Source organism: Loxodonta africana, chromosome 21, assembly GCF_030014295.1.
Source record: "Loxodonta africana isolate mLoxAfr1 chromosome 21, mLoxAfr1.hap2, whole genome shotgun sequence".
NCBI classification, from domain to species: Eukaryota; Metazoa; Chordata; class Mammalia; order Proboscidea; family Elephantidae; genus Loxodonta; species Loxodonta africana.
In genome coordinates, this window is record NC_087362.1 from 76,165,372 (window position 1) to 76,193,279 (window position 27,908).

The window sequence follows — 27,908 nt, forward strand, 5'->3', positions numbered from 1 at the left end:
GGTGGCAGGGCTTTGGAGAGATGATGAAGTAGAGTTGAGGGACTCCACTGAGGGACTGGATTGGTGGGAGGGGAAGAAAGGAATCAAGTCTGACTCCTTAGTCCTTGCCCGCCAGAAGGATGGTGGTGCCATCCCCTGAGATGGGAAAGACTAGAGGAACCTGTTGAAGAGGATGAAAACCAAGAGTTCTCTTTTGGCCTTGTTTCATTTGAAATGCATGGTAGGCATTTAGATGGAGATATTAAATAAGTAGTTGAGTCTGCAGCTCAGAGGACATCGAGGCTGGAGAAGGAGCATAGCGATGAAATTTAAAGCTGGGGAACCAAGTGTGACGTTTCCAAGGAGAAGGCGTAAATAGACAAGAGGAGAAGAGAGGCGAGAACAGCAGAGAGCAGGGGATTAAGCCCTTGAAAAATTAGGCAGAGGAGGAGCCAGGAAAAAAACAAACAAGCAAAACAAAACATGCAGGCTAGTGCCTGACACATACCAGGAGCCTAACAAATGTCAGTTCAGTCTGCTCCCGTTCCTCTCTGTGTCCTTGGTGCCTCCAAGCACCAGCACACAGTGCCCTCCTACTCTTCTGGGGTCTTGTCGACTATAAAAACTTCAGATAGTCAACTAATTTACACTAAACTATGAAGGACTTCCTGTATTTGCACTCCATGAAAAATTTGTATTTTAAAAGGGAGATCTTGGGGAGGGCAATTATTAACCAAAGAAACGATAAAGTACAGGCCGAGCTCCTAGCCACAGGTCCCAAAGTCTCGCAGCCAGCCTGCCAGCATGGCATGAGTAAAGCTACCTTTGACACCACCATATTTATCTTGTACAGCTCTGGCTCCAGCCTGTCTCCTTTGTCCTCTGGCCTGAGGCCACCTGAACGTGGCTGAGCCCCAGCCATCCTTTCAGGGGTATGTCCATTGTTCTCCGACTCCAATGCTCCGTTGACAAACCCAGGGCAGGTCTGTCTCCATGACAACGTGGCCCCCTCCAAAACCAGTGCCTTGCTGGGGTCTTTTAATGTCTGGACATATGAAACAGGGCTCTCCTGGAGGAAAAATTTCTGTAAAGACAAAAAGAAGGGGAGAGAAGAGGAATTCCGTTCTTTAGCTCCGTAGGAATGTGGACCATTTTCCAGACTGGCCAGTTGTCTGTATTGCTGATCTTTTAATAAACAGCAAAAGTTGGAAGTAACGCCACCAATTAGGAGGAGGCCAGCTTCTGCCGGTGAAAATTCTAGATCAGTGTTTTCCAAATTTCAGGCCACTGAGCCACTCTGCTATATTTGCATATCACTATTGGTTATTCTCTATTTTATTTAAAATTGACTAAAGCCCGACTAACACTAGCCTCATCATACATGATAACAGCTGTTGAATCACAGCACCGATGTGCAGTTTTTCTACTTGAAATTGACATACCACTATTGAAAATAAAAAGGTCTGCCCTACTCCACATGGTGGGAAATGCTATTTCAGGTCATACATTTTAAAATGTGACCATCGGCTGGTGGCTTCTCTCTGCGTCTTCATCTCCCTGTCCGTAAAACATGGGGATTGACTTACATGGATTTCAGCATTAAAGAAGTGTGGTGGGCAGTATGACCCCACCGGGGGCAGTGGTGGCTCAGTGGTAGAATTCTTGCCTTCCACGCAGGAGGCCTGGGTTCAATCTCCCAGCCAGAGCACTTGATGCCCAGCTACCACCCATCTGTCTGTGGAGGCTTGGGTTTTGCTGTGATGCTGAATAGGTTTTAGTAGAACTCCAGATTCAGGCACACGAGGAAGAAAGGCCTGGTGACATACTTTCTAAAATCAGTCAGTGAAAACCCTACGGCCAAGAGTTGGGGGCAACTTGATTTCAGCTAACAACAACAACAACAACAACCTCATTGAAGTGAAATTGGTTCACATATCTCTATCTGCAGATACACATGACATTTTATTGACATTTTAAACAATTGTTTTCTCTCTGGGTAGTGGGACGCTAAGAGATTTTTACTCACTTATTTGTAGCTGTCTGAATTGTCTGAACTTTATACAAAAAGGACATACTTTTAAAAAATCTGTTTTTAATAGAAAAAAAAAAAAGGTGGGCTGATTTTGTTTTTTTTTAAGCTGGACCTTGAGGATACTGAATTGGATTACTTGTAACACCTGGTTCAAGGCATAGGTCATCCCTGGGAAATGCAGGGTTCCCTTCATCTTTTAGTTAGTTCATCTTTTTTTTTTTTTTTCATCCTTAATACCATAATGAGCAGCTATGAGGCCACCACTGAACCAAAAGCCATAGCTTTATCTATCCTCGTGGCCCTTCCCCATCTTACCCCTGCATAAACAAGGTCATTCAGGCTCCCGTGCCCTCCCCATAGGTAACCACTTCCTACGTTTTGTGTTTCGTTGCCTTGCTTTGCTTTTTTCTTTTTTAAAGTTTTATCACATACATTGTAATTTTATTAAACAAAAATTAAGCAGCATTCTAGCTTAATAAGTCAGCTGTGACAAGCATGTACCCAGACATAAAGGAATAAAGTGGTTTATACAAAAAAAAAAAGAGGTCTCCCCAACCCTCAAGTGCTCTAAGCATACCCTCCATCTCTATTTTTGTTTACACCATCCAGTGATTTTCACTTGTTTTTTTCAATAAATAGCACAAAGCAAAATGCTGACTGTAGAACCCTGCCCTGCAGTTCCCCGCCAGGGCCTTCTCCAGAGCCCCAGTCTGCAGGCAGCCCCAGCTCTAGCCAACAGCTCACCTCCTCCCCTGCCACAGAGCCCTGACTTTATCTCTAAGGAGGGATCCTCCCCGAGGGCTCACAGCTTTCTTCTTCTCCCTTCATGAGCCAGAGGGCACAGGGAGGGTGACAGCCCCATGGTGGGGAGAGGAGGAAGAAGGAAGAATGTCTAGGGGATTCTTCCCACTCAGCCCAGCAGCACAAGTCACATACATACAGGCCAGACAGAAGACATATGTGGCTGAAGCAGGAAGAGTCTAAGTGCTTACTAAGCCCTGGCTGAGTGAAGGGGCTTGGAGAGAAGTAGGTGCCCCACCCCAAGGTGCAGGTCTGCTCAGCTCCAGCCCATTTCGGCCTTGAGGGACTGCAGCCCAGGGCTCCAGATCTTTGCCCTGGCTCCTGCCTTCCCTGCCCCCACCTCCCACCTTGATTTTATCCCTCCCACCACTTCCCACTCTCCAACCACATCAGAGGAACCCCAGACCCCGGACATAGCCAAAGCTGTCTCCCTCAGCATTCTTTCAGCAGACACCCCTTCCCACCCAGACTGTGGCTCCGTCATTTCTGTGACCCTGCAGGTGAACACAGGCCCAGAGAGGAGGGTGGGAGAACCCCGAGTACCCATGGGAGGAAGAGAGAGCAGCTGCTGAGAAGATAGGGAAGCTCCTGGGGCTATTTGATAAGTAAAGGCCTGTCAGTCTTCCTGTAACTTGGACAAGCCAAGTTCATTCCAGCCTCAGGGCCTGTGCACTGGCTGTCCTCTCTGCCTAGCCATCATTCGAGTGTCAGCTCTAACGTCACCTCGGCAGAGGGGCCTTCCTGTGCCAGCTTATCTAAAGTAGCCCCCAGTGCACCCCCTCACTCTCTGTAATATTTGGCTGTTTTACTGACATCACAGCTCTTCACGTGATCTGATATCTTCCTCTTTGATGATTAATTTACTCGTCCATCATCTATTTCCAATAGCAGATTGGAACTTGATGAGAGCAAGCCTGCTGGTCACGCTCAGCGCAGTCATCTCGGTCCCAGCACGTGGCAGGAGTTCAAGAATATATGAGTATGTCAGTGAATGACAGAGACACAGATCACATGTGTGTATAGGTAAAATGTGTACAAACTGTCTCTCCTAAAATTGTTTACATAAGGGCTTTCAAACTAAGGTGCCAGTAGGGGTAAGACCAGCTACATAAATACTGAAATGGGCCGTTTCTAAGATGACAAATGAGAACCAAAATGCAGCCCGGTGTTGGGGGTGCGATAGGGCACAGTGGGGACTGCAACGGAAACTGGTGTACACAAGTCCCACCTACACAGGGTAGCCAGCCCCACGGCTACAGGCACTTGTGGCTGTGGGAGGTATGGGTCCAGGATTGCCAGATCTTCTGACCATTCAAGAGTACCCAGAAATCTGTTTTTATATAATATATCCAGATTTTTAAATGCAAGGAACGGATTTCTTTTTTCTTTTTAAGCAAAACCATACGGATAACCACAAGCCACCCTATCTTCCTGCTCAATATGGTTTGCAGACCATCCATCTGAGACTCTGGGGACTGGGACTCAAGCTGATACCTCTGACCCCACCATCCCATGAGTCTGGCAGTTACTGAGATAGCCAATCCCCCTCCACCCATGCCATTCTAGGTCAGGGGACATGTTCAGAAGGGACATCATGGGGGGTTGAAGGCAAAGAGGCATCCAAAAGAGGGCTGGGCACTTACCTGGAACCTGTTGGCTGCAGACTTGGAATCTGTGAGGGCTTTGATTGAGAAGGGCACAAAGAACACGGACAGCCTCAGGGGATTCAAGGCGGCCATTGTAGTGAAGGCCTGGATAAGCAAGGGGAGGAGGCAGTGAGGGCCCCAGCCTTGTCCTACTCAGTCACTCCACTCCCTTATCCTCAAGCCACAGAACCAGGCTCTGCAGCTTCTGACAAACAGGTCCTTCTTTTGGCACTGGCTAAGCTGTATAGCCGGAAGGCTCTTTAGCAAGGTTGTTGAAACTATGTCTCACATATTTTGAACATTTTCAGGAGTGATCAGTCCCTGGAGAAGGATATTATGCTTGGTAAAGCACAAGGTCAGCAAGAAAGAGGAAGACCTTCAGTGAGATGGATTGCCATAATGGCTGCAATAATGGGCTCAAGCTCAGCAACAATTGTGAGAATGGCAAAGGACCAGACAGTATTTTGTTCTGTTGTACATAGGGTCACTATGAGTCGGAACTGACTCAATGGCACCTAACAACAACAACAACAACAACAAGCTGGTATTTGGGGGAGACTGGAAGGAGCACTGGGCTTGAAATCCAAAGGCCTAGTTTCTGGCGTAGATTGTTGTTGTAGTTACCCTCTAGTCAGTCCTAAATCCACAGAGTTTTTGTTGGCAGATTTTTGGAAGTAGATTTCCAGTCTTCTCTTCCTGGTCCTTCTCAGTCTTGAAGCTCCACTGAAACCAGTTCAGCATCATAGCAACACACAAGCCTCAACTGACAGATGGGTAGTAGCTGCCCTTGAGGTATATTCTTTGGAAGTTGAACTCAGGTCTCCCACATGGAAGACAAGACTGTAATTTTGGGAGGCTGCCCCCTCTCAGAGCCTGAGTTTCCCCATTGGCACAGGGATAAAAATCAAAAAGTTGGTATAAGAACAAAGCTTGGCAAACACTGAGAAAATGCAAGTAACAGAGTGTAAACTACGAGTGTAGCTTGAAGTTATCATTACAGCAAAGGTCGTTTTTCTTCTTTTTCTCAGTTACACTTTTCCCCTCTAACATTCAAAATCTCCCTACTCTTCTAACCTGATCCCTGCCTTTCTCCAGGAAATCTTCCCTGACTAGAGCAAACCACGTTAGACTCTCAGATTTGAGAACGTGACCTCCCAGAGGTAATTGGGGACTGTCCAACCCATCCCCAATCTCTACCCCTGCCTTCTTCCAGCTTAATCCAAAGATAAACTCCAATACAGGCACAAATGCCTTGGTCTAATCCTGCCTGGTGTGAGCATAGTATGGCCCTAAAGACCCACTGAAAGTTTTCTAAGCCACCCTCTACTTCAGACCACCTGCCTCAGGCTTCTAGGGAAAGGGGTTGTCTGGTGGATGCCTGAGCCGAGCAGAGGTGACCGCTATGTGGAGCACAAATGAACCCTTGGCTGAAAAGTCTCACATGCTGCCCCCTCCTTCTTCCTATGGAGTCTCCTGGCCTCCCCAGCAGGATTACATACTCTGTAAGAATAGCACCCTGTCATATTCCCCTCAGAGAATTGGGCCTTCGAACCCAAAAAGCCCCCACATCCCTGTAAGTTTGTTGTACTGTGGGGCCTTGTGTGTTGCTGTGATGCTGGAAGCTATGCCACCGGTATTCAGATACCAGCAGGGTCACCCATGGCAGACAGGTTTCAGCTGAGGTTCCAGACTAAGACAGACTAGGAAGAAGAACCCGGCAATCTACTTCTGAAAAGCATTAGCCGGTGAAAACCTTATGAATAGCAGTGGAACATTGTCTGATATAGTGCTGGAAGATGAGCCCCCCAGGTTGGAAGGCACTCAGAAGACAACTGGGAAGAGCTGCCTCCTCAAGGTAGAGTCGACCTTAATGACATGAATGGAGTCAAGTTTTCGGGACTTTCATTTGCAGATGTGGCACAACTCAAAACGAGAAGAAACAAACGTCCATTAATAATTGGAACATGGACTATACGAAGTATGAATCTATGAAAATTGCACATCATCAAAAATGAAATGGAATGCATAAACATCGATACCGTAGGCATTAGTGAGCTGAAAAGGACTGGTGTTGGCCCTTTTGAATCGGACAATCATATGGTCTACTATGCTGGGAATGACAACTTGTAGAGGAATGGCGTTGCGTTCATCATCAAAAAGAACATTTCAAGATGTATCCTGAAGTACAACGCTGTCAGTGATAGCATAATATCCATATGCCTACAAGGAAGACTCGTTAATATGACTATTATTCAAAATTTACACACCAACCACTAAGGCCAAAGATGAAGAAACGGAAGAATTTTACCAGCTTCCAGTCTGGAATTGATTGAACATGCAGTCAGGATGCATTGATAATTACTGGTAATTGGAATGCAAAAGTTGGAAGCAAAGAAGAAGGAAAGGTAGTTGGAAAGTACGGCCTTGGTGGTAGAAATGATGTCAGAGATCACATGATAGAATTTTGCAAAATCAACAAATTTCTCATTGCAAATACCTTTTTTAACCAACATAAACGGTGATTATACACATGGACCTCACCAGATGAAATACACAGGAATCAAATCGACTACCTATGTGGAAAGAGATGATGGAAAAGCTCAATATCATCAGTCAGAACAAGGCCAGGAGCCTACTGTGGAATAGACCATCAATTGCTCATGTGGAAGCTCAAGTTGAAAGTGAAGAAAATTAGAACAAGTTGACAAGAGCCAAAGTATGATCTTGAGTTTATCCCACCTGAATTTAGAGACCATCTCAAGAATAGATTTGACACACTGAACACTAATGACAGAAGACCAGACGAGTTGTGGAATGACATCAAGGACATCATACGTGAAGAAAGCAAGAAGTCACTAAAAAGACGGGAAAGAAAGAAATGATCAAAAAAGAAAGAAATGATCAAAACGGATGCCAGAAGAGACTCTGAAACTTGCTCTTTAATGTCGAGCAGCTAAAGCAAAAGGAAGAAATGATGAAGTCAAAGAACTGAACAGAAGATTTCAAAGGGCAGCTCAAGAAGACAAAGTATTATAACGACATGTGTGATGTGCTGGAGATAGAAAACCAAAAGGGAAGAAAACTCTCAGCACTTCTCAAGCTGAAATAACTGAAGAAAAAAATTCCAGCCTTGAGTTGCAATAGTGAAGGATTCTGTAGAAAAAATATTAAACGACGCAGGAGGCAACAAAAGAAGATGGAAGGAATATACAGAGTCATTATACCAAAAAGAACTGGTCGACATTCAACCATTTCAACAGGTAACATATGATCAGGAACTGATGGTACTGAAGGAAGAAATCCGAGTTGCACTGAAAGCATTGGCAAAAAATCAAGGCTCCAGGAATTGACGGAATACCAATTGAGATGTTTCAACAAACGGATGCAGCCCTGGAAGTGCTCACTTGTCTACGCCAAGAAATTTGAACACAGCTACCTAGCCAACTGACTGGAAGATAGCCATAATTATACCTACTCCCAAGAAAGGTGATCCAACCGAATGTGGAAATTGTGGGAAAATATCATTAATATCACACCCAAGTAAAATTTTACTGAAGATCATCCAAAAGCAGCTGCAGCAGTATCAGCAGGGAACTGCCAGAAATTCAAACTGGATTCAGAAGAGGACATGGAACCAGGGATATCATTGTTGATGTCACATGGATCCTGGCTAAAAGCAGAGAATACCAGAAGGATGTTTATCTGTGTTTTACTGACTATGCAAAGGCATTAGGCTGTGTGGATCATAACAAATTATGGATAACACTGCAAAGAATGGGAATTCCAGAACACTTAATTGTGCTCATGAGGAACCTGTACATGGACAGAACAAGGGGATACTGATTGGTTTAAAGTTAGGAAAGGTGTGCATGAGCGTTGTACCCTTTCACCATATCTATTCAATCTGTATGCTGAGCAAATAATCCGAGAAGCTGGACTATATGAAGAAGAACAGGGCATCACGATTGGAGAAAGACTCATTAACAACCTGCATTATGCAGATGACACAACCTTGCTTGCTGAAAGTGAAGAGGACTTGAAGCACTTACTGATGAAGATCAAAGACCACAGCCTTCAGCATGGATTACACCTTAACATAAAGAAAACAAAAATCCTCATAACAGGACAAATAAGCAACATCAAGATAAATGGAGAAAAGATTGAAGTTGTCGAAGATTTCATTTTACTTGGATCCACAATCAACAGCCATGGACACAGCAGTCAAGAAATCAAAAGACTCATTGCATTGGGCAAATCTGCTGCAAAGGGTCTCTTCAAAGCATTGAAAAGCAAAGATGTCACCTTGCACCTGACCCAAGCCATTGTATTTTCAATAGCATCATATGCACATGAAACCTGGACAATGAATAAGGAAGACAGAAGAACTGACACCTTTAAATTGTGGTGTTGGTGAAGAATATTGAATATACCATGGACTGCCAAAAGAATGAGCAAATCTGTCTTGGAAGAAGTATGACCAGAATGCTCCTTAGAAGCAGGGATGGTGACACTGCATCTTACATACTTTGGACACATTGTCAGGAGGGAGCAGTCCCTGGAGAAAGATGTCCTGCTTGGTAAAGTACAGGGTCAGCAGAAGAGACAAAGACCCTCAATGAAATGGATTGACACAGTGGCTGCAACAGTGGGCTCAAGCATAACAATGGTGAGCATGGCACAGGACCGGGCAGTGTTTCATTCTGTGGTACATAAGGTCGCTATGAGTTGGAACTGACTTGATGGCACCTAACAACAACCCAAAAACGGATGCTATTGGTGGTTCATTGGTAGAATTCTTGCCTTCCTTGCAGAAGCCCCCAGTTTGGTTCCTAGCCAATTCACTTTATGAGCAGCCACCACCTGTCTGTCAGTGGAGGCCTGCATGTTGCTATGATGCTACAAGTTTCAGCAGAGCTTCCAGACTAAAACAAACTAGGAAGAAATGTCTGTGATCTACTTCTGAAAAATCAGCCAGTGAAACCCTATGGTTCTGAATGGTCTGATCCACAACTGATCACAGGGATGGCACGGGACTGGGCAATACTTTGTTCTGTTGTGCATGGGTTCGCCATGATTCGGGGGCCAACTTCACAGCAGGTAAAAACAGTACAACCCTAAACGGCAGCTACTGCTTCTTGGGGGGACTTAGGTTAGACCACAAAGGGAAAGGTGGAAGAAAGGACACCTTTGTGTTAAGAGCAGTTCCAAGGTCCGCATTCTGGGATGAGAAGCTCCTTAAATTGGGATTTCCAACTTCAAGGCATACCTCAGAATCCTCAGGGTTTTAACTACATACACCACCCACTCTTCACCCCTGGACCATTCTGTGTGCCTTCCCTCCCACAGCTACTGTCAAAGGGATGCCACTTTCTCAGGTGGGTTCGGATGGGAGAAAGCTTGAGCGAGCTAAAGTCTGGAAAAACAAAATCAACTTACATTACCCATTTGCAAGATCCTCAGCTCTTTGAGCGGGGTGGGCTAGGAAAGCACACAGGAGAAAACCCCCCATCATTACGGGGGGGACAAAGCACCCCAAACACTTACCGCTGAAGATGTGAGCTCTAATTTTAAGGCTGTGTGGATGAGAAACATTATCACTGTGGACACCACTGGGGATAAGAAGAACACACTGTTGGTCAAGCTCTGGACTAGCCCACTCTTTTCCAGTAATTTCCTCTCTGTATTCCTTAGGTCTGGAAGATAAATAAAAGAAATACGCTAAAATCGACCACAAGTGCATTCCCCAAAGAGCACAGAACAACCCCTAAAGCGTGAAAGAGGTGCCCGGTGGCTGAGAGAGATCGGTCCACCATGACAGAGCCAAGCTCTGAGCAGAAGGTCAGCCTTCTGTACCTTTAATTATTGCTGCAAATGGTTCCTCCCATGTGTACATTTTAATCAGCTTAATGGACGTGAGAGCCTCAGTGGTCACACGGATGCGCTGGTCACTGACCACAGCTGTGTGATCCTGTATCTTCACGACTTTGCTGGTCAGGAATACCTGGAGTCGGGGTCAGAAAGCGGGATGATGTCAAGAGTCTCTTTTTACAAGGGCTGGAGAGCTCAGGCTAGCCTGAGTAGGGTGGCTTGCAGTATTTCCAAAGGTAAATTCCAGATGCAGGTTGAATAAACCACAACAAACTTGTTGTCATAAAGTCAATTCCAACTCATGGTGACCCCATGTGTGCAGAGTAGAACTGCTCCATTAGGTTCCAGCTGTAACCTTAAAGAAGCAGGTTGCCAGGCCTATCCTCTGAGGTGCCTCCGAGAGGGTTCAAACCACCAACTTTCGGCTAGTAGTTGATCACTTAACCGTTTGTGCCACCCAGGGAGCAGGTTGAATGCCTGGGCTTAATCCTGCACTGAGTGAATCCATGGAGATTCTTAATTCCGGGCCTCTGCTGAAGGTTTTCCAATGGGAGCCTCTCCAGGCCATCACACCTCAGGGCACCTGCCTCACACATCCTGGGGACTTTCTCTCCTGGGTCTCAAGCCAGAATGTGGCTAATTAAGCACAACTGTAACCCCTCTACCTTCTGGCACCCTAAACCCACCAGCAACTACGTTTACCTCTTGATCAGAGTAATTGTGCTGAGCGAGAAAAATACTAGACTTGCAATAATTTGGGACACGGAATCCAAGAGTCACTTCCTGTTTTGCTCAAGTTTATTTATCCTGAATCTCTGGCAGCAAATTTGCCCCCTGCCCCCATGATACTGTGCTCAGCCAAATGTTAAACGCCTCCTGCATTATTAAATGGTATTATTAACATTATTAATTATTATTATTATATGTTAAATGCATATTCTGGGTGAAAGAGAGAGCACAAGAGGCTATCTACCAAGGAAAGCTGTGAAGCAGAAAATCCCTCATAGAAGCCTATGAGGAGGATCTCACACACCTTATTCTCCTCTAATTTTTAACCAAACATTGTGGTCACACAACAGTTTGAGACAGAAACTGAATCTTAACCACGCTGGAATGAACAGTCAACAAGGGTCAACATTCCCACTCAAAGCCCTGGGAGTTCTCCCGCGGAAGGTTCAATATTGAATGGATGGCAAAGAAAGCTGTTACCTCCAGTGGAAAAATCAGCAAAAAGAAAAAAATGGCAATGAAGGCAGTGGGTCCAAGAATGAGGTAGGAGCTAACGGAACAGGCAATCAACGATGAACAGGCCATCAAGATCAGCGGGCCGTAGTACACACCTTCAAACAGGTAGTTTACATCGCTGGTGAAGAAGCTGATGACCTGTAAGACAGCAATCCCGTGGGCACAGGTGTCACCCCTCGAGGTACCCAGAAGGGGCTACATGTACCCTTTGTGGTGGGTGGCCTTGCCATTCCTTCTCCTAGTAGGAAGCAGTGAGAGGCAGCGTGGTAAAGTCAGTCAGACATACCCAGTTCACAGCTCTCCTTCAGGGCTTGTGTGACCCTGGACAAGTTACTTTACCACTCTGAACCTCCAAACTACCACTGACTAATTTCAGGTCTTTTGCTGCCGATTCGTGCAATGCAATGCACCTTTTGATTTCTTGACTGCTGCTTCCATGGCTGTTGATTTTGGATCCAAGTAAAATGAAATCCTTGACGACTTCAATCTTTTCTCCATATATCATGATGTTGCTCATTGGTCCAGTTGTGAGAATTTTTGTTTTCTTTATGTTGAGGTGTAATCCATACTGAAGGCTGTGGTCTTTGATCTTCATCAGTAAGTGCTTCAAGTCCTCTTCACTTTCAGCAAGCAAGGTTGTGTCATCTGCATAATGCAGGTTGTTAATGAGTCTTCCTCCAATCGTGATGCCCTGTTCTTCTTCATATAGTCCAGCTTCTTTTATTATTTGCTCAGCATACAGATTGAATAGGTATGGTGAAAGGGTACAACCCTGATGCACACCTTTCCTGACTTTAAACCATGCAATATCCCCTTGTTCTTTTCAAATGACGGCCTCTTGACCCATGTACAGATTCATCATGAGCACAATTAAGTGTTCTAGAATTCTCATTATCACAATGTTATTCATAATTTGTTATGATCCACATAGTCGAATGCCTTAACACAGTCAATAAAACACAGGTAAACGTCTTTCTGGTATTCTCACCTTTCCACCCACACGTCTGTCAGTTTGTCGTGCTGTGGGGGCTTAGGTGTTGCTCTGATGCTGGGAGCTATGCCACCGGTATACAAATACCAGCAGGATCACCCATTGCAGATTAGGAAGACGGACCTGGCGGTCTACTTATGAAAAGAATTAGCCAGTGAAAACCTTATACTTATTGTATATCACATCAAAGTCTGTCCCCTTCTTCCTGCATCCCCCAATAACTGGCCTCCCCCTTGCCTCTCCTGCTTCCCTAATGCAACTTATCCATTTTACTTTGGTCAGCCTCTTCAGCATCTTCCCATGTGGACAGCTCTGAGTCCAGCCTCCCTGGCTCCCTTCCAGCTGTTCCCCTCAACTGTGATGCCCTCCTTCTCCCTTCTTTTCCCAGCCATCCTATCAGCTCTTCCCTCCAATAAGTCTTTCCCACCCATCTCAGCCTTTACGTAGCACCTTTGCTCACCCTTCCCTGGGTTCTGTTGACTATGAGGCCCTGGGCAGCAAGAACTTCCCTTTCTGCTGCCCTGAAACTGGTCAGTGGTAGTTTGGAGGTTGAGCCCAGCGCTGTTAACAAGACCAGGCTCTTCTGAACAGGGACTAGGTCTCCTCTTTCTTCTCCTCATCCTTCTGCCTCTCCTTCCTCTTTCTCTTCTCCTTCACCTCCTCCTCCTCTTCCTTTCCTTCTCCCCCTCCTTCTTCCTCTTCTCCTCCACTTCCTTCTATTCCTCCTCTTCCCCTTCTTCCTCTTCCTTCTGCTTTTTCTCACCCCTCTTCCTTTCCTCTCCCTGCTCCTTCTTTCTCTTTTTTTTCTTCTCCTACTTTCTCCTCTTCCTCCCAAGAGACCATATTGTATAATTTCTACTTGTGGAACCAAGTGGCAGAACACTACATAAAAGTTAGTGTCGTTTATGTAAAGATACATGCCAAAAAAAAAAAAAATACAGTATGTTTTCTATGGGCAATTTGCTTGTGAATATAAACGTATTTTTATAATAAACCTCTAAAGCAAGCCTTGAATGATGAATGGAATTGTAAATGTTCCAAGGAGGTGGACATGCCTGGTGTGTGGGGGTCTGGTGGGAAGGGAGGAAGCTGTAATGAACTGTGTCCCCTCAAAATACGTGTTGTAAATCCTAAGCCCCATACCTGTGGATGTTATCCTGTTTGGGAACAGACTTTTCTGTTATGTAAATGAGGCCATATCGGTGTAAACCAAAACCCGCTGCCATGGAGTCAATTCTGACTCAGGGCAGCCCTATGGGACAGGTAGACATGCGCGATATGGCTTCCAAGGCTGCAGTCTTTACAGAAGCAGACTGCCACATCTTTCTCCTATGGAGCAGCTGGTGGGTTCAAACTGCTGGCCTTTCAGTTAAGAGCCAAGCTCTTAAGAACTGCACCACCAGGACTCCTTCATGTCAGTGGAATCACCTCTGAGATATAAAAGAAGCAGATTAGGCACAGAAGCAAGGAAGCACAAACAGGTGGCAGTAGCAGGGAGGTGGATGGTCTACAACAGTAGGGGAGGAGGATGGTCCCTACCGTTGTAGGCCAGGTGGCAGAGACCTGCCTGTGGGCATGGCTGAAGGAAAAGCTGTCCTGATTGAAGAACTATATCCTGAGTTGTTCCTGCTACCTCCAAGTTGATCCTGATCCTGAATTGTAACCTATTACTTCCCTAATAAACCCCATAACCATGAGCATGGTCTGTGAGTTTTGTGTGGCCATTACAATGAATTATTGAACCCAGCAGAGATGTAGAGGGTGCCATGGGAGGGATGGCTGGTGTCAGAATTGGTAAAAAGGTTGGAGAGTGGAGGTATGTCTGGCATCCCCTCATAAGAATTAGCCGTGGGCTGATGTTGATCCTGATTCTCCTCCCCGCTTAAGAAGTTAGAAGAGCTCTGACACCACACAGTTTTTATGTCCTTGGAATTATTTCCTTTCCTAACTCCTTTTTTTTCTCTATTGCCCCCAAGAGCTGTGATGTCTGGAGGAGAGGTAGAGAAGAATGGCTGGGATAAGCAATTCCATTTACTTACCTCTCCCGTGGAGACGTGTTTCAAAGACTTAAATTGAATCAGCTTCTCAAAGGCAAGTGAGGAAACAGCTGTGCGAAATCTCATGCCTGTGTGCAGGTCGATGGTCCAACATGAACACAGAGACACAGACTTGAAACACTCACTGAAAAAAAGGGCAAAGCAGAGTCCCACTCCATAGAAAACATTCCCCGACAGCTCTTCAGAATATTCCAGGATCTTTGGTATAACCAGCAACTAAAAGGAAAACAGAATTTAGACCATTCAGTCCTCCCAATCCTTCTTTCGTGAACAACCATCACATGTGGGCTGTGTGTGAGGTCTTCAAATTAATTAATGTCGGGAGCCCTTAAGGACACTGTCTAGTTGGAGGAGATGTGGGAGTTCAGTTGGCCCAGATCTGAGTCCCAGCTCTGCCACCTAGTAGCTGGTCCAGGCAGGAAAGAGAAGGCACACAAACTGGATAATGCAGGAGGGTTGGTAAAACGACACAAAGGTTCAGGCAAATTTAGACACTTCGACGGAGATGGGTAAGCACTCTGGAACTAGTAGCCACAAGGAGCTGTTACCACCCTAGGCTAAAGGGGAGCTGGGAGGGCCAGGTTACCAGAACCCAGAAGGAGTCATGCAGAGAGGGCCCTGATAGGAGCTGAGGTTACCAATCTCCAGTAACTGGGAGAGAGGGAGCCAGTGAATAAATATCCTGACCTCCCTCTTCTCCCTCCCTCCAGTTTCCTGTTGGAGCCTCCCATTGATCAAGCCCAACCTGTGGGGCATGGCCCACTGATGTGATACATCTAAGTCAGGCTCTGGGGAACAAGGAGGGTAGAAAATTGTGGAGAGAGATCTGGAGGGACAAATGGAGACCACTCAGCACACTAACTACCACCTAAGTCAGGTGACTTATCTCTGTGGTGGTCATCAACGGTGTTTCTTCTGCCCTGCATTCATTTTCTCCTTGGCTGGTAACAGCCCCTCAGTTTTGTACTGGGGGCACACTTCCCCTCCTCCCCACTACATGCAATCTAGGCTGGAATGTCAATCAACATACCCCACCCTCCTCTGACCCCAAGGGGAGCATGTGACCCCAGCTGGGCCAATCAGACTCACTCTTTGAAATCAGACTCTTGGACTAAGGAACTGGAGAATAGGAAATAAAGTTAATTCATCCCAAACATGGTACATGGAGACCATCCATTAGTTCCAGTCACCTACAGTCCAAGAACTGCTTGGCCATTTCTCAAAGCAGCTAAGATGTATTGAGTCAGGCCATGTTCTTGTTGTTTTTGTTAGCTGCTCTCAAGTCGGCCCAATTCAGGGCAACCCCATGCACAGTGGGACAAAAAGCTGCCCAGTTGTGTGTCATCCCCATGATCCGTTGCAGATCAACTGTTGTGATCCACAGGGTTTTCATTAGCTGATTTTTGGAAGTAGATCTCCAAGCATTTCTTCATAGTCCATCTTAGTCTGGAAGCTCTGCTGAAACCTGTAGCATCATAGCAGCATGCAAGCCTTCACTGACAGATGGGTGGTGGCTACACATGATGTGCATTGGTCATAAATTGAACCCAGGTCTCCCGCACAGAAGGTGAGAATTCTGCTACTGAACCACCACTGCCCCATGTTCTAAGTGCTTTACATACTTTATCTCATTTAACGTTACCCTATGAGGTAGGTAGGAGTCCCTGGGTGGTGCAAACAATTAACAAACTTGGCTGCTAATCGAAAGGTTGGAGGTTTGACTCCACCCAGAGACACCGTGGAAGAAAAGCTGAGTGATCTGCTTCTGAAAAATCAGCCATTGAAAAGCCTGTGGAGCACAGCTCTACTCTGACACACATGGGGTCACCATGAGTCAGAGCCGACTCAACAGCAACTGGTGAAAGAAATGAGGTAGACGAAGTTATTATCTCCATTTTCCACATGAGGGCTTCCATGGGATCTATCCCTGATGTCGTCCATGAGGTTCCTTGAGGAAACTGAGGCACAGAGAGGGTAATTAAATTGTCCAAAGTCACCCAGTAATTAAGTGACAGGCCAATTTTGAAAGCTGCACAGCAGCTTGTAGCCCATACTCCTAACTGTTATGCTCTAAGTCCCCAAAAGTCTCATTTAAAGGACAGCAGCTGAGGGACAAATACATTCCCAGCTCCTTGTGCAGACAAACATGTCAACAGTTCTGTTCTAATCTCCAAAGCCTGGAATTCCCCAAATCCCACCAAGTCTGCCACTTACTGGCCCCAGTACACTTGCCACACAGTAGAGGACGCCCATAAATACATTGAATAGAACCCTTGTTCTCTGGAACCTCAGCATCACTCCAAGTATTGAAGCCTTGTCAATCCCACGCCTCGAGACTTCTTCTTCCCAGAGGCGACGGAGCCTTAAAAAGAGGAAAAGAGCGCCAAGTGAAATCTCTTTGCTGGTGGAATCCGAACATCCTAGGACTTGCTAGCATAGGAGCTTCCTTACAGAAATTGTCAAACATTATCGAAGTAGAGAGAATAGCATGGGGACCCCCACGTGCCCATCGCCCAGCTTCAAGCATTATCAACATTTTTCTTTCATCTCTCCTCCCCTTCCGTGTTGTATGATTGTTGTTGTTTGCTGGAGGACTTAAAGCAAATCCAAACGTATCATTTCATCTACAAATGCTTCACTATGTATCTCTTCCAAATAAGCCCTTTCTTAAAAAAACCATAGTTACTACCAAAACCTGAAAACCAAACCCATTGCCGTCGATTCTGACTCACAGCGACCCATAGGACAGAGTAGAACTGCCCCATATTGTTTCCAAGAAGCAGCTGGTGAATTCGAACTGCCGACCTTTTGGTTAGCAGCTGAGTTCATAACCACTGTCCCACCTGGGCTACAATAATTCTTTAATGGTATTTTTTTATTTAATAATACTGAACCTGTATTCAAATTTCCTTGATGATTTCAAAAATATGTTTTTGCAGTGGGCTTGTTTGAATGAAGATCCAAATAAGGTCCACACATGGCATTTGAAGGATAAATTTCATATGCCTCTTGAGTCTCTTTTTAATCTGCAACAGAGTCCCCTCCTCTGCATTTTTATGCTATTTGTTTGTTGAAGAAACTGAGTTATTTGTCTGGTAGAATTTCCCACACTCTGAACTTGACTGATTGCATCCCTGTGGCATTGTGTAACAGAGTTAGTCAGTCATCATCTGTATTTCCTATTAAACCAGTTTGTTTAGACCTAGAGCCTTAACGAAATTCAGAATTCAAGACAATTTGGAAGAGGTGTTTAATAGGTGACATAGGGTACTTCCTGTTGCATCATATCAGAAGACACAGAAGGTCTGGTGTCCCCCTTTTAGAGAGGTTAAGGTGGACCAGTGGTTCAGGTGGGTCAGCTTGATCCATTTATTACCAGCTTGTTTTTTTTTCCCCCCCCATTGCCTAGATCCACTTGTTGGGAAAAATGCTGATTTTTCCAATTCTATCACTCTTTCTATATTTAGTAGCTGGGGCTTTTCTGTTAAAAATAACTTTTCCTCAACAATTATATTGTTACCTTAAAATATATTTAGTTCAGGCAATAGTCCAGGGCTTTAAATAGTCCTTTTTGTATGCAAATTAAGACTCACAAAATCTAGGACCTCGATTTCAAAAATCAGCTTCTCCAAAGGTACCTACTATTATTTTAAAGTCCTCAAAAGTTCCCCAGTGCTGGATCACCCAGTAAAACGTGTCCTTATTTTGACATTCCAAGCTAATGATGCTTGGGATATTTGCTCTATACCAGTGAACAGGGGCACCAAAATCTTTTTTTTTTTTTAAACGATATATGATATTTCAAAAAAAAGCATCAAAGAAGTTATCAGAAAAAATTAAGATTTTGCTGACTTTCTTATACTTCTTATTTTTAATTATATTTGGGGCAAGTGCAGGGGAACGGACAATAGTCTTAAACCCATCGGAGACATAGGGCCTCCAGAAGCTCTGTCTGGCCCATGAATGCCCCCCATGCATCCACAATCCAGTCTATCAGCTGCAGTCACCATGTGGCATCGGCCCGTTATTTCCTGGCTACTGCTCCCATTCATCTCGTTCTTCTCTCTGGAAAGCTGCTACTACTGTCCATCATGGGAATGTCAAGGACCATGCCAAGAGACTCAAGATAATTGCTCTTAGAGTAGCCATCTCTGTCACTGGACCACCCTTCGTTACCAAGTCCCCATAGTAGCACTGCTTGTGTTCCGAGCTCCCAGAAACATTCTCAAAGAGCTCCACTGATGGATGAAACCAGGTAACTTGGGGGGTCTGGGCTCTAGCTCAGTGAGCCAAAACTATCCCATGCCACCTGTATGTATCAGAGGATTTGAACAATATGGGGTCATGTCTCCTCATCCCAGTCCTACCCTCACATATACACAATCCACAGAGTCAACACCTCTAGAGTTGATACTACTTTGACTAAAAGAATCCAAGTTTTCCATGGTTCTCCCACGGCGCTCCTGGCAACTCTGCCAGATGTACTGTAGTTTCTGGCTATGATCATTGGACACAGAGTCAAAAGACTCAGTTTCAAATTTTACCACCTCCATTCATTAGCTATGTAACTCAGGGAACATCATTTCACTTTTCTTAATCATCAGTTTTTTCATCTGTAAATGGGAAAAAATTATATCTGCCCTGTTTACTTCATAATCTCATAGTGATGGTCAAAGGAGATAATGAATGGGGAAATGTGCTGTAACTGGAGAACAATAAAAAATGTGAAGGATTATGATGGTGAGGGTGATAAAGATGATGGTCTGATGATAATAGCGACAATGATAAAGATGGTGATGATGGTTTTGATGATAATGGTGGTGATGATGATGATACTGATGAAAAGATGAGGACGATAACATGGCTACTGGTGATATGGGGATGCTGTCACTGCTGCTGCTAGTGATCATGGTGATGATGCTGGGTGGCAGTTTGTCAGTAAACCCTCATAGAAGCCAAGGCCACTCTTCTGAAGGATTAGTGAAGATGCACCGCAGAACTCTGCTTGTTGAATGGTGAACATATAAAGAGAAATCCCTCCTGTTCTAAATGTATACATGCATGGATAATTATTTTTACAATAAACATCTAAAGATGAAGGACAGAAAAATTATTGGTGGGCAGATATAGTGAATTATAGAATAAACAAGGGAGAATCAGTGAACTTGAAATAAATGGAAGTATATCAGGAGATCTTGTACTCGTAATGGCTAAGGAAGAACAAGCAAACTAACATTTAACTGCTTGCCTATTATTCATTAGACATTTCCCCAGGTTCTTTAAACTTTTGACTCTTTTCACACCCTATGAAGTATCATGAGACAAATTTTACAATCCAGTATTTTATGCATGAAGAAACAAGGCCCAGAAAGGGGTAGGTAACTTCCTAACATCATAGCTAGTAAGAGGTGGGATGCTGACCAATATACGGCATCATCCAAAAGGTGTTCCCTGGAACCACTTTTTTACTGAATAAGTTTGAGAAGCAACAGGTCAAGGTTTTCCGACTTTCTATACTGCAGGTTTTCTCAGTGCCTGAAATACACTGATTCGCTTTGTAAATCTCTGAGCCCTGGCAACATTTCACAAACTCCTCTGACCGCTGAATGCTCTTTCCAGGGAGGCTATTATAGGACTGCCTCTTGGTTGAGTCATTTGTCCTGACTGTCAAGTCTTGGCAGTCATTCGAACAGAACAAATAGATACTACGTGGTTTCAAATCAAGAAAGCTGCATGTCAGGGTTGTATCTTTTCACCATGCTTATTCCATGTGTGTGCTGAGCAAATAATCTGAGACGCTGGACTACATGTAGAAAAATGCAGCATCAGGATTGGAGGAAGACTCGTTAACAACCTGCAATATACAGATGACACTGCCTTTCTTGCTGAAAGCAGAGGAGACTTGAAGCACTTACAGATGAAGATCAAAGACTATGGCCTTCAGTATGGATTACACTTCAACTAAAGAAAACAAAAATTCTCACTACTGGACCAGTAAGCAATATCATTTTACTTGGATCTGCAATCAACGACCATGGAAGCAGCAGTCAAGAAATAAAACAACTTCTAGGGAAAGAGTAGCTGGGGCTGGGATCTGGAGACCGTGGTTTCAGGAGACATCTAGGTCAATTGGCATAACAAAGTTTATCAAGAAAATGTTCCGCATTCCACTTTGGTGAGTGGCGTCTGGGGTCTTAAAAGCTTGCGAGAAGCCATCTAAGATATATCAATTAGTCCCAACCCACCTGGAGCAAAGGAGAATGAAGAATACCAAAGACACAGGGAAAATACTAGCCCAAGAGACAAAGGGGCCGCATAAACCAGAGACTCCATCAGCCTGAGACCAGAAGAGCTAGATGGTGCCTGGCTACCACCAAAGACTGCCCTGACAGGGAACACAACAGAGAGCCCCTGACTGAACAAGAGAAAAGTGTGAAACTGAACTCAAATTCAAGTTAAAAGACCAGACTTAATGGTCTGGCTGAGACTGAAGGAACCTGGGAAGCCATGGCCCCCAGACACTCTGTTAGCCCAGAACTAAAACTATTCCTGAAGCCCACTCTTTAGACAAAGATTAGACTGGACTATATATATATATTTTTATAAGATGATACTTGTGAAGAGTGTGCTTCTTAGTTCAAGCAGGTACACAAGACCAAATGGGCGGCTCTTGTCCAGAGGTAGGATGAGAAGGCAGGAAGGCACAGGACTGGGTTGGATGGACACAGGAAACCCGGAGTGGAAATTGTAGGATTGCAACTAGTGTTACATGACAGTATGTATATAAAATTTTGTATGAGAGATTAACTTCAGCTGTAAACTTTCACCTTTAGTACAAAAAAAAAAAAAGAAACAAAGAAATCAAACAACATATTGCATTGGGCAAATCTGCTGCAAAAGACCTACTTAAAGTGTTAAAAAGCAAAGATGTCACTTTGAGGATTAAGGTGCACCTGGCCCAAGCCATGGTATTTTCAATCACCTCATATGCATGCAAAAGCTGGACAATGAATAAGGAAGACCAAAGCAGAAGTGATGCCTTTGAATTATGATGCTGGCAAAGAATATTGAATATACCATGGACTGCCAGAAGAACAAACCTGTCTTGGAAGAAGTACAGCCAGAATGCTCTGTCATCTCACATACTTTGGCCATGTTATTAAAGACATCATGCCTGGTAAAGTAGAGGGTCAGTGAAAAAGAGGAAGACTCTCAAGGAGATGAGTTGACACAGTGGCTACAGCAATGGGCCCAGGCATAACAACGATTGTGAGGATGCTGCAGGACTCAGCAGTATTTAGTTTTGTTGTACATAGGATGGCTACAAGTTGGAACAGACTCGACAGCATCTAACAACAACAGCAATGTGGGACCGGAGTCCCTGGGTGTGTAAATGGTTAACACGTTCAGATGCTAAACAAAATGGAGGTTAGAGTCTGACCAGAGGCACCTAAGAAAAAAAGGCCTAGTTATCTACATCCAATAAAGCAGCCATTGAAAACCCGATGGGGGCACAGCTCTACTTTGACACAAGGGGGATTGCCCTGATTCAGAATCAACTCAATGGTAACAGGATTTTTGTTTCTTTGTTTGTTTTATGGGACTATCATCTCCTGGAATATATTTAGAAAATGCCACTGTACATATGGTATCTTATGAAGGAGCTACAGGTAAGAACATGAATACAGTACATTTTATTTATTTATTTATAATAATTTTTATTGTGCTTTAAGTGAAAGTTTACAAATCAAGTCAGTCTCTCACATATAAGCTTATATACACCTTACTCCATACTCCCACTTACTCTCCCCCTAATGAGTCAGCCCGCTCCCTCCTTCCAGTCTCTCCTTTTGTGACGATTTTGCCAGTTTCTAACCCTCTCTACCCTCCTATCTCTCCTCCACACAGGAGATGCCAACACAGTCTCAAGTGTCCACCTGATACAAGTAGCTCACTCTTCGTCAGCATCTCTCTCCAACCCATTGTCCAGTCCCTTCCGTGTCTGATGAGTTGTCTTTGAGAATGGTTCCTGTTCTGGGCCAACAGAAAGTTTCGGGACCATGACAGCCTGGATTCCTCTGGTCTCAGTCAGACCATTAATTCTGGTCTTTTTATGAGAATTTGGGGTCTACATCCCACTGATCTCCTGCTCCCTCAGGCGTTCTCTGTTGTGCTCCCTGTCAGGGCAGTCATCGGTTGTGGCCAGGCACCAACTAGTTCTTCTGATTCATGTGGCCCTTTCTGTCTCTTGGGCTCATAGTTATCGTGTGACCTCGGTGTTCTTCATTCTCCTTTGATCCAGATGGGTTGAGACCAATTGATGCATCTTAGATGGATGCTTGTTAGCATTTAAGACCCCAGACGCCACATTTCAAGTTGGGAGGCAGAATGTTTTCATAATAGAATTATTTTGCCAATTGACTTAGAAGTCCCCTTAAGCCATAGTCCCCAAACCCCCGCCCTTGCTCCGCTGACCTTTGAAGCATTCAGTTTATCCTGGAAATTTCTTTGCTTTTGGTCCAGTTGAGCTGACCTTCCGTGTATTGAGTATTGTCCTTCCCTTCACCTAAAGTAGTTCTTATCTACTAACTAATCAGTAAATAACCCTCTCCCACCCTCCCTCCCTCCCTCCCCCTCTCCTAACCACAAAAGTATGTGGTCTTCTCAGTTTATACTATTCCTCAAGATCTTATAATAGTGGTCTTATACAATATTTGTCCTTTTGCCTCTGACTAATTTCACTCAGCATAATGCCTTCCAGGTTCCTCCATGTTATGAAATGTTTCACAGATTCGTCACTGTTCTTTATCGATGCGTAGTATTCCATTGTGTGAATATACCACAATTTATTTAACCATTCATCCGTTGATGGACACCTTGGTTGCTTCCAGCTTTTTGCTATTGTAAACAGTGCTGCAATAAACATGGGTGTGCATATATCTGTTCATGTAAAGGCTCTTATTTCTCTAGGGTATATTCCGAGGAGTGGGATTTCTGGGTTGTATGGTAGTTCTATTTCTAACTTTTTAAGATAATGCCAGATAGATTTCCAAAGTGGTTGTACCATTTGACATTCCCACCAGCAGTGTATAAGAGTTCCAATCTCTCCGCAGCCTCTCCGACATTTATTATTTTGTGTTTTTTGGATTAAAGCCAGCCTTGTTGGAGTGAGATGGAATCTTATCATAGTTTTAATTTGCATTTCTCTAATGGCTAACGATCGAGAGCATTTTCTCATGTATCTGTTAGCTGCCTGAATATCTTCTTTAGTGAAGTGCGTGTTCATATCCTTCGCCCTCTTCTTGATTGGGTTGTTTGTCTTTTTGTGGTTGAGTTTTAACAGAATCATATAGATTGTAGAGATCAGGCGCTGGTTGGAGATGGCATAGCTGAAAATTCTTTCCCAGTCTGTAGGTGGTCTTTTTACTCTTTTGGTGAAGTCTTTAGATGAGCATAGGTATTTGATTTTTAGGAGCTCCCAGTTATCTGGTTTCTCTTCGTCATTTTTGGTAATGTTTTGTATTCTGTTTATGCCTTGTATTAGGGCTCCTAAGGTTGTCCCTATTTTTTCTTCCATGATCTTTATCGTTTTAGTCTTTATGTTTAGGTCTTTGATCCACTTGGAGTTAGTTTTTGTGCATGGTGTGAGGTATGGGTCCTGTTTCATTTTTTTGCAAATGGATATCCAGTTATGCCAGCACCATTTGTTAAAAAGACTATCTTTTCCCCCAATTAACTGACACTGGGCCTTTGTCAAATATCAGCTGCTCATATGTGGATGGATTTATATCTGGGTTCTCAATTCTGTTCCATTGGTCTATGTGTCTGTTGTTGTACCAGTACCAGGCTGTTTTGACTACTGTGGTTGTATAATAGGTTCTAAAATCAGGTAGAGTGAGGCCTCCCACTTTCTTCTTCTTTTTCAGTAATGCTTTACTTATCCGGGGCTTCTTTCCCTTCCATATGAAGTTGGTGATTTGTTTCTCCATCACATTAAAAAATGTCATTGGAATTTGGATCGGAAGAGCATTGTATGTATAGATGGCTTTTGGTAGAATAGACATTTTTACTATGTTAAGTCTTCCTATTCATGAGCAAGGTATGTTTTTCCACTTATGTAGGTCCTTTTTAGTTTCTTGTACTAGTACTTTGTAGTTTTCTTTGTATAGGTCTTTTACATCTTTGGTGAGATTTATTCCTAAGTATTTTATCTTCTTGGGGGCTACTGTGAATGGTATTGATTTGGTGATTTCCTCTTCGATGTTCTTTTTGTTGATGTAGAGGAATCCAAGTGATTTTTGTATGTTTATCTTATAACCTGAGACTCTGCCAAACTCTTCTATTAGTTTCAGTCGTTTTCTGGAGGATTCCTTAGGGTTTTCTGTGTATAAGATCATGTCATCTGCAAAGAGAGATAATTTTACTTCCTCCTTGCCAATCAGGATGCCCGTTATTTCTTTGTCTAGCCTAATTGCTCTGGCTAGGACCTCTAGCACAGTGTCGAATAAGAGCGGTGATAAAAGACATCCTTGTCTGGTTCCCGTTCTCAAGGGAAATGCTTTCAGGCTCTCTCCATTTAGGGTGATGTCGGCTGTTCGCTTTGTATAAAAAAAAACTTTATTATGTTGAGGAATTTTCCTTCAATTCCTATTTTGCTGAGAGTTTTTATCATAAATGGGTGTTGGACTTTGTCAAATGCCTTTTCTGCATCAATTGATAAGATCACGTGGTTTTTGTCTTTTGTTTTATTTATATGGTAGATTACATTAATGGTTTTTCTAATATTAAACCAGCCTTGCATACCTGGTATAAATCCCACTTGGTTGTGGTGGATTATTTTTTTGATATGTTGTTGAATTCTATTGGCTAGAATTTTGTTGAGGATTTTTGCATCTATGTTCATGAGGGATATAGGTCTGTAATTTTCTTTTTTTGTGGTGTCTTTACCTGGTTTTGGTATCAGGGACATGGTGGCTTCATAGAATGAATTAGGTAGTATTCCATCATTTTCCATGCTTTGAAATACCTTTAGTAGTACTGGTGTTAACTCTTCTCTGAAAGTTTGGTAGAACTCTGCGGTGAAGCCGTCCCGGCCAGGGCTTTTTTTTTTGGGAGTTTTTTGATTACCTTTTCAATCTCTTTTTTTGTTATGGGTCTGTTTAGTTGTTCTACTTCTGATTGTGCTAGTTTAGGTAGGTAGTGTTTTTCTAGGAATTCATCCATTTCTTCTAGGTTTGCAAATTTGTTAGAGTACAATTTTTCGTAATAATCTGATATGATTCTTTTAATTTCAGTTGGGTCTGTTGTGATGTGGCCCATCTCGTTTCTTATTCAGGTTATTTGTTTCTTTTCCTGTATTTGTTTAGTCAGTCTGGCCAATGGTTTATCAATTTTGTTAATTTTTTCAAAGAACCAGCTTTTGGCTTTGTCAATTCTTTCAATTGTTTTTCTGTTCTCTAATTCATTTAGTTCAGCTCTAATTTTTATTATTTGTTTTCTTCTGGTGCCTGATGGATTCTTTTGTTGCTCACTTTCTATTTGTTCAAGTTGTAAGGACAGTTCTCTGATTTTGGCTCTTTCTTCTTTATGTATGTGTGCATTTATCCATATAAATTGACCTCTGAGCACTGCTTTTGCTGTGTCCCAGAGGTTTTGATAGGAAGTGTTTTCATTCTCGTTGCATTCTATGAATTTCTTTATTCCCTCCTTAACGTCTTCTATAACCCTGTCTTTTTTCAGCAGGGTATTGTTCAGTTTCCAAGTATTTCATTTCCCTTCCCTAATTTTTCTGTTATTTATTTCCACTTTTACGGCCTTGTGGTCTGAGAAGATGCTTTGTAATATTTCAATGTTTTGGATTCTGCAAAGGTTTGTTTTATGACCTAATATGTGGTCTATTCTAGAGAATGTTCCATGTGCACCACAAAGAAAAGTATACTTTGCAGCTGTTGGGTGGAGTGTTCTGTATAAGTCTATGAGGTCAAGTTGGTTGATTGTAGCAATTAGGTCTTCCGTGTCTCTATTGAGCTTCTTACTGGAAGTCCTATCCTTCTCCGAAAGTGGTGTGTTGAAGTCTCCTACTATAATTGTGGAGGTGTCTATCTCACTTTTCAGTTCTGTTAAAGTTTGTTTTATGTATCTTGCAGCCCTGTCATTGGGTGCATAAATATTTAATATGCTTATATCTTCCTGGTCTATTGTCCCTTTAATCATTACGTAGTGTCCTTCTTTATCCTTTGTGGTAGATTTAACTTTAAAGTCTATTTTGTCAGAAATTAAAATTGCTACTCCTGCTCTTTTTTGCTTGTTGTTTGCTTGATATATTTTTTCCATCCTTTGAGTTTTAGTTTGTTTGTGTCTCTAAGTCTAAGGTGTGTCTCTTGTAGGCGGCATATAGACGGATCATGTTTCTTTATCCAGTCTGAGACTTTCTGTCTCTTTATTGGTGCATTTAGTCCATTTACATTCAGCGTAATTATAGATAAGTATGTGTTTAGTGCTGTCATTTTGATGCCTTTTTATGTGTGTTGTTGACAATTTCATTTTTCCACTTACTTTTTTGTGCTGAGACGTTTTTCTTTGTAAATTGTGTGTTCTTCATTTTCGTAGTAGTTGACTCTATGTTTGCTGAGTCGTTATGTTTTTCTTGGTTTTTATTTTGAGTTATGGAGTTGTTATACCTCTTTGTGGTTACCTTAATATTTACCCCTATTTTTCTAAGTAAAAACCTTACTTGTATTGTCCTATATCGCCTTGTCTCCCTCTCCATATGGCAGTTCTATGCCACCTGTATTTAGTCCCTCTTTTTGATTATTGTGATCTTTTACATATTGACTTCAATGATTCCCTGTTTTGAGTGTTTTTTTTCTTTTTAAAGTTAATCTTAATTTGTTTTCATGATTTCCCTATTTGAGTTGATACAGGATATTCTGTTCTGTGACCTTGTGTTGTGCTGGTATCTGATATTATTGATTTTCTGACCAATTTCCTTTAGTACTTCTTGTAGCTTTGGTTTGGTTTTTGCAAAACGTTTAAGCTTGTGTTTATGTGTAAATGTTTTAATTTTGCCTTCATATTTGAGAGAGAGTTTTGCTGGATATATGATCCTTGGCAGGCAGTTTTTCTCCTTCATTGCTCTATATATGTCATCCCATTGCCTTCTTGACTGCATGGTTTCTGCTGAGTACTCTGAACTTATTCTTATTGATTCTCTCTTGTAGGAGACCTTTCTTTTATCCCTGGCTGCTTTAAAATTTTCTCTTTATCTTTGGTTTTGGCAAGTCTGATGA

At 43.2% G+C, this 27,908-nt stretch overlaps 1 protein-coding gene across 3 annotated transcripts in view; it reads right to left on the reverse strand.

Annotated features, from left to right (window-relative positions):
- ABCC11 (ATP binding cassette subfamily C member 11) overlaps positions 1–27,908 on the reverse strand; it is a 96,519-nt gene that overhangs the window by 62,813 nt on the left and 5,798 nt on the right. For all 3 annotated transcript variants that reach the window (XM_023555680.2, XM_003416392.3, XM_064274137.1), the window contains exons 4-10: positions 16,834–16,981; positions 14,602–14,835; positions 11,536–11,709; positions 10,312–10,459; positions 10,003–10,151; positions 4,456–4,563; positions 803–1,063 (exon numbers count right to left, since the gene is read on the reverse strand). In XM_023555680.2, the coding sequence (XP_023411448.2) occupies positions 803–1,063; positions 4,456–4,563; positions 10,003–10,151; positions 10,312–10,459; positions 11,536–11,709; positions 14,602–14,835; positions 16,834–16,981 (1,222 nt within the window). The remainder of the gene's footprint in view (positions 1–802; positions 1,064–4,455; positions 4,564–10,002; positions 10,152–10,311; positions 10,460–11,535; positions 11,710–14,601; positions 14,836–16,833; positions 16,982–27,908) is intronic.